The 12,385-nt window shown below is 44.9% G+C and overlaps 1 protein-coding gene across 10 annotated transcripts in view; it reads left to right on the forward strand.

Annotated features, from left to right (window-relative positions):
- The window catches only part of FOXN3 (forkhead box N3), a 408,764-nt gene that overhangs the window by 378,260 nt on the left and 18,119 nt on the right, over positions 1-12,385 (forward strand). For all 10 annotated transcript variants that reach the window (XM_024736280.1, XM_024736286.1, XM_024736287.1 and 7 more), the window contains one exon: positions 5,848-5,953. In XM_024736280.1, the coding sequence (XP_024592048.1) occupies positions 5,848-5,953 (106 nt within the window). The remainder of the gene's footprint in view (positions 1-5,847; positions 5,954-12,385) is intronic.

The raw sequence follows: 12,385 nt of genomic DNA on the forward strand, positions 1-12,385 counted from the left end.
TGTGCAGACTAATTCCACTTCTAGAGTCTACTTAAATACCTGCTTTGCAGTTCCCCTTCGACAAGCCCTGTGAGTCATCTTTAACCCCAGTGGAGGAATTGTTATTAAGTCTGGAGAAGTCAGATCACCGTTACTCATCTTCAAAGGCTTGCATGATCCCTGGTTGGAATGTTCCAGAGAGGAACTCTAGGTAATAAACAAAACAACAAAATGGGACGGAGGGGGGAGGCGGAGTTCTGCATCCGCCTCCCCAGAACTAGGCTGTGTATGGATGCACCAGCCACCGGCGAAGAAGGGCAACCAGGAAGCAGGCTCCCCTCTCTCAGCCCCCTCCCCAGCATCTTTCCAAGGAAGCAGGTGGAAAGGCCAATTTTAGGAAAGGGAAGGATTATCGGAATCACCTGCTGCTCAGCTTATGGCCTCTGGTAGCTTAGCCAGGGCTGCTCTCCAAAGGCGGCAGCAGGAGCGCAGGGGTTACTTTCACAAGCTGTGAAAATCAAGGAAACTGAGCATCAGGAGGGAAGCTGGGGAGGCCAGGATGGGGCGGAGCTGAGGGGGGCGGAGCTGCAGGAAGGTTTCTCTTGTGCCTTCAACTTTTTTTTTTTAGGTTCTGGAGACGATCACATTTAGATCACAGTGAGCGGTGCTGCTTGATTGGACTGTGTGTGTGTGTGTGTGTTGCTTTCTTGCTGGTTAAAAGTAAGAAAGTTTAGGGTCACTGTATAACTTAAGGTAAAGTGGTCGATCAGCTGGGAGCCCTGGTGCCGATCTCCTTAGCACCTCATCCCAGGATTTGAGAGTCTCAGATGTATGTCTTCTCTCCTATAAAAGCCATTTTTAAAACTTTTTATTTTATATTGGAGTAGGTTGATTAACAATGTTGTGCTGGTTTCAGGTGTACAGCAAAGTGGTTCAGTTATACATATACATGTGTCTATTCTTTTTCTAATTCTTTTCCCATTTAGGTTATTACAGAGTATTGGGCAGAGTTCCCTGTGAAGAACCAAATATTTAACTGATCTAACAGAAAATGATGATGCTGGAGGCCTATGCTTTTTTTTTTTTTTTTTTAATTTTTGTTGGAGTATAGTTGATTTAGTGAGAGCCACAAATCTGAGTTTAAGGTTGATTTTGAATGTCCAGTTTCTTATGACATCTCTTCTCTAGCTGGAGCCTAGGTATAATTTCAGCACATCGGGTGGGGTGCACTGGGGTTTACGTGCTTTGAAATACGTTGAGGGAAATGCAAAGGAAATGAAAGGAAGTCGACCTGCTGATAGGAGAAGGACTGAGGAGTGGTGGACTCGGGTTCCTCCAGATCCCAGAGTCAAAAAAAGCCATGCAATAGGGACCTCAGAATACCTTTCTCAGACATTTTAGACTGGCTGTGATTCATCTTTCAGAAGCCACATTCTTGACACTTGGGGATGGAGACAGAAAGGAGAAAAGATGGGAGGACAGTTAAGTGTCACAGCCGGGCTCCTGGCAGCCTGTGAGCAGAGAGGGGCACACCCGCCCGCCGCACGTGAGGCGCACTGCCAGTGCTGAGGACTGAGAAACGCCGGCTTTGGCCGAGGCGGCGTTCAGTGGCAGCTCATTTGAGAACAAGCTCCAGGATTCAGAAGAAGAGTCTAGTCTGCACACCAGAAGTCTTGTGAGGTTCAGAAAATAGCTCAGGGAAAACCGTTTAATGCTGAGGGACAGCTCCGTCCGTGAGACTGTCTTTGAAGTGAATACAGCTCATTAACCAGGAAGATGTTTTCAGGGGTGAGTAGAGTTAGGGAGAGCTACAAAAAGCATAATAGGCTGAAAGAATTCCCCCATGTCCTGACCCCGTTAGGTCCTGTGCCTCAGAGATAATTAGTAAGAAGGTGCCGTTGCGGTGAGATGGAATGGTGGAAGGATGAACATGGTGATGACGGTGATGAAGAGCTTATATAATGGGCCAGCCACTGAGGTAGCAATTTGTGTACTTTGTCTTGTTTAATCTTCACAGTGATCCTCTGAGGTATGTTTATGCCTACTTTACAGGTGAGGAAACTGAGGCACAGAAAGGGTAAGGCACTTGCCCAAAGCCACAGAGCTAGCGGTGGGGCAAGACTTTGAGTGGAGGCCATGTGGCCCCATGACTTGTAACCATGCAGGAGGCTTCTTCCCTGAAGCTTAAATGAGACAAGAGGGTCAAAAGAACCCAGTCTCCAGTAGGTGCTCAGTGAGGGCTGGCTTCCTTTCTCTGTTTCCTTTCACGCCAGGTGCGCCCCTGGTGCTTAGAGGTTCTAGGCACTTGGGCAGAGGACTCTGGGCAAAAGAAAAAGTGGGGCTGCATTTCTCCTTTGACTGGCAGGTGATTCTGTGGCCGTACTAGAGGCCAGGGCAATGCATGCTCCATGACTCTCATCCGCCCTCTTCACTTTCCAGGGCTCCCTAGTCTTTGTCCAGGATTTTAGGTGGTTCCGGTGTTTTTGCCAAAATGGTGACTCTGACATGATTTGTTCAAGGAGAACGGAAGCACCGTGAGAGCAGTGGTTGCTCTTCCGGCTAAGTCTGTGACCAGAAAGATGGTCAAGGTCTTCCAATACGGTCTGGTTTTGTCTTTACCCATTCTTATGGGCTTTCATCTTACCTGGACTGGAGACAGCACAGGCCACCCCAGGATTGCTCTGGGAATGTTGAGCATGTTGATGATGAGGGGATTGATGACTGACGTGTATTTTCAAAATAGCAATGCCTGTATCAATTCAGTTGAATCTCTAAATACTCTGATAAATACCATTTGTCTCCTTCTTACTTAAGTAGCTTGTCAGGGGACACAGGCAGTAAAGGACACGAATGGGAAACACCAGAGTCTGGCTCTCAGCCACTATGCTGCAGACCACTTCCTTGCTCAAAACCCTTTAATGGTTTTCCCAATATCCATGGGATGAAGTCCAAAGGCATCTCATTCCTGCTAGGATTATGTGCTTTATCAAAATTACTTTTTAGTTCATGTGCACATTGTGATTTTTATCACTTCTAGGCCTGGTTTGCGCCTTTGAATCCCAACTTCGATGGCACTTCCTACAGGAAGGCTTCCCAGATAGCTTTTTTGGGGGGTTCGGTGTCTCCATCTTTCATGCCTGTAGGCCCCCTGCCCTAGCACTCGCCATAGTATATTTTCATTGCCTCTTCAGTTTTCTGTCTGTCCCACTTCACTGTGGGGACCCTGTGTCCCCTTCGTCTCATACATTGGCAGGTAGTTGGTAGTTTAATCCATTAATTGATACAATCTGTATATGGGACTGTAATAATTTTTACTGGTGAGAATTATAACCATGGTATAAATTTTAAATATTTAAGTTTTTTTGGGAGGGTACCATTCTATGAGATTTGCTTGCTGTTCTAGATGAGATCCCTAGTGACTGGTATATTAAATAGTATTATCAGAATTAAACTGAACCTGTGGTCATCTGACCATTTTGAGGAGAGTACCCTACAGCAAAATAATTGAAAAACCCTTTCCCACGATCCCCCAAACAGAGACAAACCAAAAACACCTCTCTTTTCAAGCAACCTGAAGCATCTGTCTACAAACTGCATAGTTCTACTGGTTTTTACATATGTCTGTCCACAGAAGCTATTGGTATTTTCTTCTAGAAGTTGCGTAGTTTTAGTGCTTACGTTTAGGTCTATGATCCATTTCTAATTAATTTTTCTAATGGTATGAGGTTAGGACCGAGGTTCATTTTTTTCCAAATGGATCTCTGATTGTTCTCTCTTTTCCCCCATTGTGTTGTCTGCATATTTTTTGTCAAAAAAATCAGTTGACCACACACATGAGTCTGTTTCTGGACTCTATTTTGTTCCATTGATCTATATTTCTGCACTTACACCAATACCACACTGTCTTGTAGCTTTATAGGAATAATTCAGGTAAATATAAATTCTAGACACTCTTCTAGAGCTCTAGAAAACTCATCAGCTGGGCAAACTATGATAATTAGCTGCAATATCACATCATAACAGGTTTCATGCTTTTAAGATACCTGGTGAGTCCCCTGCCTCAGATGATCTGAAATCAGGCTGATAGTATGGGATGGGTAGGAATTCCTGATCTAGTTCAGACTACCTTCATAATTAAATATGGGAAGAGACAGGGGATTCTGGAACCCTGACTGCAGTAGTAGTACTGACTTCAGGCACTGGTTTCAATTTTGTCTCCCATCCCACCTTTTATAAAACCTAGTAACTAGGGCCTTACACAAACCTGGATGAGAAAGGGCAAAAAAATATTAGCAGGAGCTACAGAATGCCCAAGGAATCGGTCTATAACTTAATCCCATATTCCAGAGTGGACATTCATCCTACGTGAAAGACCTGACTAAAGGTTCAGAATATTTAAGTAAATGTGCTTTTAGAGACCTGAAAATGATAGGAGTAAAAAGTATATGCTGTGTATTTTGGGAAAAGTAGTTATTCTACACAAATAATATCAGTTTTTAAAACGTAATATGCAGAGTGGTTTTTATTTTTAAAGGTATGATTTTCTAGAGTCTTTTTGGTAAGGTGTTTGTTTGAGAAAGCACAATTTGTCCACCTTGCCCCCGGATGAGACTGTGCCAGGGGCTGCATGAACACAGCCAGAGCTCTGGGGACTCTTTCGGATGCTGGCAGCGGAAGGGGTCTTAGAGAACACCGTTCAAAGAGGGACACAGAGATTCCGTGAGCTTGCGTGAAGTCCTACCAGAAGAACTAAGATTAAAACCCGGGTGTACAAGCCCTGTGTCAGTGTGCTCACACAGGATGAATGCCTGGCCCCGTATACACACACATGGAGGAGTGTTGATGGTGCAGTAAGAATATTAGCTTGAACCAGAAGAAACTGCTGTTTGGGAGGTCAAAAAAGATCGAATATCAGGGATTTCCTATGGTTCCCCTCTTCTGCACATCCTCAGATTCATGTAAGGCCGCCGTGAGTTTATTTGCAGCATGGGCAGTATCTGATGGTCACTGGCGTGAAAGGTTGGCTTAGGATTAATCCAGGGATGATTGTGTATAGGAGACCATGGGATGATGAGAGAGCTCTCAGGAGATTTGCTTAGAGGAAGCTTCTGGGAACGAGGAAGGCGGCCCTCCGGAGCGGGCTGTGTGATTCTGAGGCAGGAGCCAGATCCACGCCACTGACAACCCTTCACTCCCAACAGAGACGGTTGTGAGGATGATGAGATGATGTTGTGAGCGCTAAGGTGCTGAGTAGTTTGTAAAACCAGCTCTGCTGTTCTTTTGGCTGTCGTTTTCCCTTGTTGGATTAAGGACGCTTAGAAAGATGTTCCCAGTTCTGACCATGAACAGCGAAGCATGAGGAAATGCTTTTGTTTGGTCATCTGCTGTCAGGTGGTGTCAGGTTCTTAAGATCTTTTTAGGGTCTGACTAGAGATAAAAGATTATATTTAATAAATGCAAGAAAATAATATTTGAAGCCCACTTTTTAAAACTCATCTTTTTTTTTTTTTTTTTCCCCACCAAGGCGTCAATAATAAGCTATTGGTCTGACTTGGCTGACTAGATCCCTTTCTTGAGGTGTGGTATCTTTCTCTCTTTCTGTCTCGCTCTCATGGTATTTTTTTCTGTATCTATCTCCGTGTGTGTGTGTGTGTGTGTGTGTGTGTGTGTGTGTCTTTGTGTGTTTCTCTGTCTCTGCTTGCTCTATGTACCTATGACTATCTCTTTCTCCCTTCTCTCTTTCTCCCTTCTCTCTCTCTCTCTCTCTCTCTCTCTCTCTTCTCTGGTGTATCCAAAATTTCTGACTCAGAGCAGAAATCTTCACAGTTGGATTCATGTGTGGTGTCTTTTCCCTTTTTGCTCTTTCAGTTCCTCCAGGAGTGATACAAAACGGAACGCGGGTTCTGAGCCGAGGCCTGTTTCCCGGAGTCCGGCCATTGCCAATCACTCCCATTGGAATGACAGCAGCCGTGAGGTAAGGGAGAAGCTTGCTGGGCAAAGCCCACCTGAGGAGTGGGAAGGACATTGTGTGTCCCACGGGGCTACTCGAGGGGATGGAGAAGACCAGCCTCAAGTAGTAAAGACAGAAATAGTACGGGTGTTCAAAAAAGTTAATGTAGCTCCCAGGGACCCCAATCCAAGTGCCAACTTCTCCTTCTTGGGCCATCAAATTATCCTGGTCTCTTTGCACATTAAATGAAGACAGATGAAACTAAGTTGCTTTATTCTAAAAAGGTGGGGTAAGGTGAACAGAAGGAAATGGTGGGCAAGTTAGTCATTAGATTCTAGGCTAGCTGGTCGACCTCTAGACCTAGCCCTGTCACTTCCCAGTCCTTTGACTTTGGGTGGATGTCTGACCTCTCTGGGCCTCAGTTCCCTCATCCACGAAATCCTCTAGTCCTGGGAAGGGTTGCAATGAAACTCACATGCAAAAAATTATGTGTGAAAAGTGCTTTGGTAAGTGATGTATAAATACCAGGTGGCATCAGTCCCCTGCTTCTGAGAATCCAGTCAGTTGCCAAACCACATGAACTCTTCCTTGGGAAATTTCTTTCCTCCATCCTTCTCACCTCCTCTGCCAGCCCCAGAGTAGGGTCTGTCGCTAGCTTGGAAGCCTCGCACGCACCAGTTTGAATGCCTTCCTCCTATTCCTTGCTGCTTCTCTGCCCACCCTCGCCCATCCATCAACCATCGCCAGACTGATTTCCTAAAATGTGCCTCTCCAGCTGTCTGCAAAAGCATCCTCCTTGGCTCCCACCACATCACCCTGATGTCCCCCTGGTCTTCCCATCTCCTTGAGCCAAATTTGTTCTCCACATACATCCAGTGTTTGCCCATCTTATTCATACAGTTTCCTCTCTGTCGATTCCCCTCAGACTCCATATACAAGGCAGCATATCCTTCATGGCCCATCACAAAAATGATTCCTTCACAAAGCTTTTCTGCACAGGCCTCTGGGCCAACATCAGATTAATTTCTCTTTTCTTGGAACCCATAAGCCCATGCTTTGGTTGTGACCCTTTGATGAGTGACCCTATGTGTGTGTGTCCCTCCGTCCTCTGTGGTTTGCTTGCTGAGGACAGGGGCTGGGTCTCACTCACTTGCCTGATGTCTCATTGCATGTTGCACAGCTACTTGTTTAGAAAAGGTCTGCCATGCTGAGCTGCATCCCTTCACAGCATCACCTTCTAGCTTCTTTCCTGCACTTTTGGGTCAAGTTCACACCTAATGGCGATTTTGCTTTCATAGTGTTTCATGTCCCAAAGGAAACCATCCCAGGAAGTCTGTTAACTGGGCCCTGAGGGACACGTAAGGTCGGGCTCCCTGATGTGAATCAACCATGTGGAGATTCTCCACTCACTTGTGTCTTTTAATCCTCCCAGCAGACCAACTACTTTTGCCAGGATGGAAGTCCTTAATCTTCAGGGCAGGCGCTGGCATTTGGAACCTGCTAAGGAGGAAAGTTGGTAGGAATTAGAATAGTCATAGAATGATAAAAACCACTTATCATTTCTGTTAACCAGACATGGTGATACTTTCCAAAAGTGTATGGGAAGGTTCTTTTTCTTGTACTTCTCCCATATTTTTCTTAGATATCCTGAGATCAGTAATTGAATTCATAACTGGTAAGCCTCTTCCATGAAGCCAATATATCCATGCCTTGGCCTCACATTATGAGAGAGATATTCTGTTTTCCATTCTTTCTTAAAATTGTTTCTGCCTAACCTCCTAGTTTGCCTTTTTGGTTGAGAAGACTTTGGGACCGTAGACTGTTCTTACGGGGAGTAACAATCTACTTTTCTGAGTGGATGGTAGGTACAGACTTTCAGTTTGTCGTCTTCAGCATCTTTTCAATGCCTTTGAAAGCAAACGAAGCTCTCCATGTGGCTCCAGCCATTCCCTCAGAGAAGGGAAGAGCCAGGCAGAGCGAAGGGAGGCCTGAGACCGGGCTGGCTTTCAGCAGGAGCTGCTCCTAATTTTAATTCCTAATTTTAATTATTACCCTCATGGCATATATAATTGCAAAAATTTACTGATTAGCCTCTAGAAGCATTATGTAAAATATAATTTTTTTTAACGGGTTATGTTCTGGTTAGAAGATAACATAGCACTACAGCAAAACAATGATGTCTTCTTTCTGGTAAAAAAGAGTCGCTACTCATCCAGTCCAGCCAGTGCCTCACCTAGGCTCCTTCCACGGTAAAAGGCCACAGACGGGTTCAGGGCTAGACCAATGCATCAGTCAGATCCAGTTGGGAGACAGAAGCCTCACTAGGTACTCGAATAGAGAGACTTCAAAATAAAGAACCATTAACCAGGTAGAAAGTTATTAACCAGGCAACTGGAAGGGTAACAGAGAACTCAGGGTATCACGGAGGAAACAGTTGTAGGAAGTAGCCACATCCTCTCGGGTGAGGTTGGAATGACTGCCTCTCAAAGCTGGACCTCAGACCTCAGAGGAGGGGCTGGGGCTGGGATCCAGACCTCTTAGGAGGTACCACTGAGCTGGGCTGGAATCTCTGAGCTCAGAGGAGGGACCCGTGGAAGGACCAGAGGTATCTCTGAGGAGAAAGCTCCTGCTAGGGTGCGTACCTCTCAGGGAACGTGAAGAAGTTGGGTCTCCAGTATTGGAAGAATCACAAACTGGATTCAGCAGCTACTATAGGAATGAACTGGCGCTGCAGAGGGGAAGAGGCATTGCTGGGGTGACGCAGGAACAGGAAGCACACAGGAAGGAGCGTGTCCCCTCTTCCTCCACCCCCTTCCCAGTCTCTTGAAGGCAGAGCCAGGAGTGCTGCAGAAATGTGGCTTGCCCCAGCCCAGCCTGCCCCAGCTTACGAAACAGTACAGTAGTCTGGGGTTGGGGCTGAGTGACAATAGCTCATAACGTCTGTCCCCCTACAAAAGCACTCATAGTCGAAGAGTGACCTTCCTCGACGTCACAGGAGGTTTAAGCAGAATCATTTCAGTGAAATGTACAACCGCAGTTTGCAGAAACTAGACAAGTTCCCACTTGCATAAATAGAGATAAAGAAAACCATTGTGCATTAGCAGTCCATTATCCAAATACCAATTCTGCACTTTCCACCTCAGTTTAAGAGACATTAGGGAGAGGAATGTCGCAGGCTCTGGAAGATCAGGGACCCTTGCTTATAATACCTTTGCCCTCTTTATGGCCCAAATAGGAGGCAGTGCGACACTTTCAGGAAAAATGAATATAAACATAGCTAGGTGGGTATTTGCGGGAGACTGTGTAAAACCCATTAAGAAGTGTTTGGAGGGGAGGGGGGGATCTTGTTTTGCTTTTTCACATTCATTGCAATTGCAATTGTTTTAAATTTGGCCATTTGTCAGGTGAACCTAAATTCAACTAAGGTTATAGGGAAAACAGTCCAGCAGAGAATAGAACAACAGCAAACGTCGTCCGCCAGACCACGTGGCAGTGACCAAGGGTCCCTGGGGGTGTTCACATGTTTACAGGGGTTGCTGTCCCCATCAGTTCAGCTGGGGCTGGCAGGAGGGCCAGAAAGTCATTAGCACCCCCTGAAGACCTGCTTCCTACCCTGCTTTGTGTGACAGGTTTTCTGTGTGATTCTAAGCAACTTCTCCTTAAGTGAAAATATTTGTCTTTCAGGGATTTTTTTTTTCCTCCACTGAGTGGCAAAGGCCATGTTTGTTTGTCTTAACTCTGAAACTGTTATTGACATAGATGAAGTGTTACTTTTATTAGCTGATCATTACACAGCTTGTATTTGCTGGGTTCCTTTGCATATAATTATGATGTGTAATCTCCTTGTAAGAGTATCTGTCAATAGCATAATTGACTTTACAGTGTTGACTTTTTACTCAATAACCTCAGGGATCGGCCCATCCTTCGACATCGGAAACCTGCTTATTTTTAAATTTGCTTGGGCAGAGTGCTCAAGACACATTTTCCTCAAAATAACTGCTCCCACGTCTCATAGTTTTATGCCCGTGTCTTCTGCTGCTTCTCCAGTGAAATTTCTTGCAGAGAATACACTGGATGGGGCAAACAATTCTAGTCCAAGAAGAACTGTTTCTGGAACTCTTGGGAAATGGGAGCATAAGACTTCTTACATTCATAGAATTATGGGCTGCTTCCCAGGTACAGGCCATAGCACTCTCCTGGGTCTGAGCCACCTTGTTTTCGACTCTTAAGGCCTTTTGACCCCAAGTGACCTCTCAGGTGGCAGAGAAAAATTAAATGTCCAGGGCTTGCCAGAGGATTGAGAGAGAACTGGTGGAAGGGCCATCCTTCGTATGTCAAGAGAGCCCAGAAATTGCATGCATGAACTTGGGAGCCAAGTTTCCTGGGTCCATGGCCTGCAGCTGTGTGACCTTGGGCCAGGTGTACCTGGGCTTCTCACGAGAAAACCAGCACCTGCCTCATGAGTTATTAGGATTAACACACAGTTACATGCCTGGCACACACTAAACATTATACAGGTGTTCAATAAATAAATAATTAGGAAAACAAACAACCCTATTCATAAATGGGAAAGGGCTTGAACAGACTTATGTCCAAAGAAGATACACAAGTAATCAATAAGCACATAGAAAAATGCTCAACATCACTAATCATTAGGGAAATGCAAATCAAAACTACAGTGAGATACCACTTAACGCCCATTAGGATGGCACTGTCAAGAAAACAGGAAATAACAAGTGTTGCCAAGGGTGTGGAAAATTGGAACCCTTGAGCACTGTGGAAAACAGGATGGCAGTCCTCCAAAAATTGAAAGAATTGAAAGCAGGTTCTCAAAGAGGTATTTGTACATCCATGTTCATAGCAGCATTATTCACACAGTAGCTGAAACGTGTAAGCAACTCAAGAGTCCATCAGCAGATGAGCAAACAAGCAAAACGTGGTGTATATATATATACACACACAATAGAATATTCAGCCTTAAGATGGAAGGAAGTTCTCATACATGCTACAATATGGGTGAACCTTGAGGACATTTATGTTGAGTGAATAAGACACTCACAAAGACGAATGCTGTATGATTCCACTTATATGAGGTACCTAGTCTGGTTCATAGAGAGAGAACGTAGAATGGTAGTTGCCAGTAACTATGGAGAGAGGGAATGGGGAGGTAAATTGTTCAATGGGGACAGAGTTACGATTTTCCGAGGTGCAGGGTTCTGGAGCTGAATGGTGGGGACGCCTACACAATGTCACGAGTGTGCTTAGTGCCACTGAAATGCATGCTTCAAAAGGGTTAAGATGGTAAGGTTTTTTGTTTGTGTATTTTATCACAAACTTTTAAAAAGGAAAAAAAGTGAAATGAGTAATGGGGAGAGCCTTATGGATTCATCCAACCTGCCCTCCACAGACCTCCCCAGGCCCCCTTTCTGGGTACCTGAAGCTCAGTCCCAACCCCCAGAAAAGGCTTTAGGTTGGGCTTCTGTGCCACCTTCAGGACAGTGCACATTTGTGGCAAAGCCATGGTTTTGAGGAGTCGCGACAGTAGTCTAAACCATAGCATGTTGTAAAATTATAAGGAAGCTCCATTTGATCACCACCTAAGGCTGCTTAATTTTATTTGGATCTCTAAGAACCTCAAGTGAATACTGTCCTTCCCGTGGAACAGGAAGCAAGTCAGAAATAAATGGTTCTATACATACAAAAGATTAATATGTAAGGTCCTGTCCATATAGAGTCACCGGGAAAACCTATGTATCAGCTTTAGATCTACTCCTTGTCATTCCCTTTGTCTTTCCCTTGGAGAAGGTGTTTGTCACGGGAGTTTAGGAATCCTGCAACCTTCAGTTTTAAGATAGGGTGGGGACCAGTTATACAACTGGAGGGAAAGTTTGCCACTGATCTCTTTCTTTTGTATTGTATTTTGTTTTGTTTTTTAAAAATCAAGTACCTGTCAGATTTTATCTTCTGAAACCATGGTCTTTGAAGGCAATTCTAAAACTCAGTATGAGGTTATGCTTAGTGGTGGGAAGGAGAGGAGGAAATATTACTAAAGGGAGCGGTTAAAGGGAAAAGGAAAAAACAGTACCAGGAGGGCAAAGGATGCACAAGAGTTCCTACTCGGCTGCCGGCTCGGCTTTTTGTCTTGACTTCTGTCTCTTCTGGTCCAGAAATCTAAACAATGACCGGCAAGTTCCCTGCGTAAAATTTGATCAGCGTTCTGGAGCTGCTCCTCGTGTTTCAAATCAATGGCGTTGGTTTGAAAGTCCAGGCGGCTTTTCCTATTGTATCTAAAAATCATCTGCTCTCCCGGTATGCAGAACTGCGCCAAATACAAAACGGTTCATAGAGGAGAGTTTTAGGATCATTCCTGTTGTGTTCTGCGATCTAGTACAGAGAGGGAGTCACATTTACCTCAGTCTTTTAAGGGGACGATTTGCAGCTCATGGGAGAAAACGG

The sequence above is a fragment of the Neophocaena asiaeorientalis genome, unplaced genomic scaffold (genome assembly GCF_003031525.2).
Source record: "Neophocaena asiaeorientalis asiaeorientalis breed wild unplaced genomic scaffold, Neophocaena_asiaeorientalis_V1.1 scaffold152, whole genome shotgun sequence".
Taxonomy (NCBI): domain Eukaryota; kingdom Metazoa; phylum Chordata; class Mammalia; order Artiodactyla; family Phocoenidae; genus Neophocaena; species Neophocaena asiaeorientalis.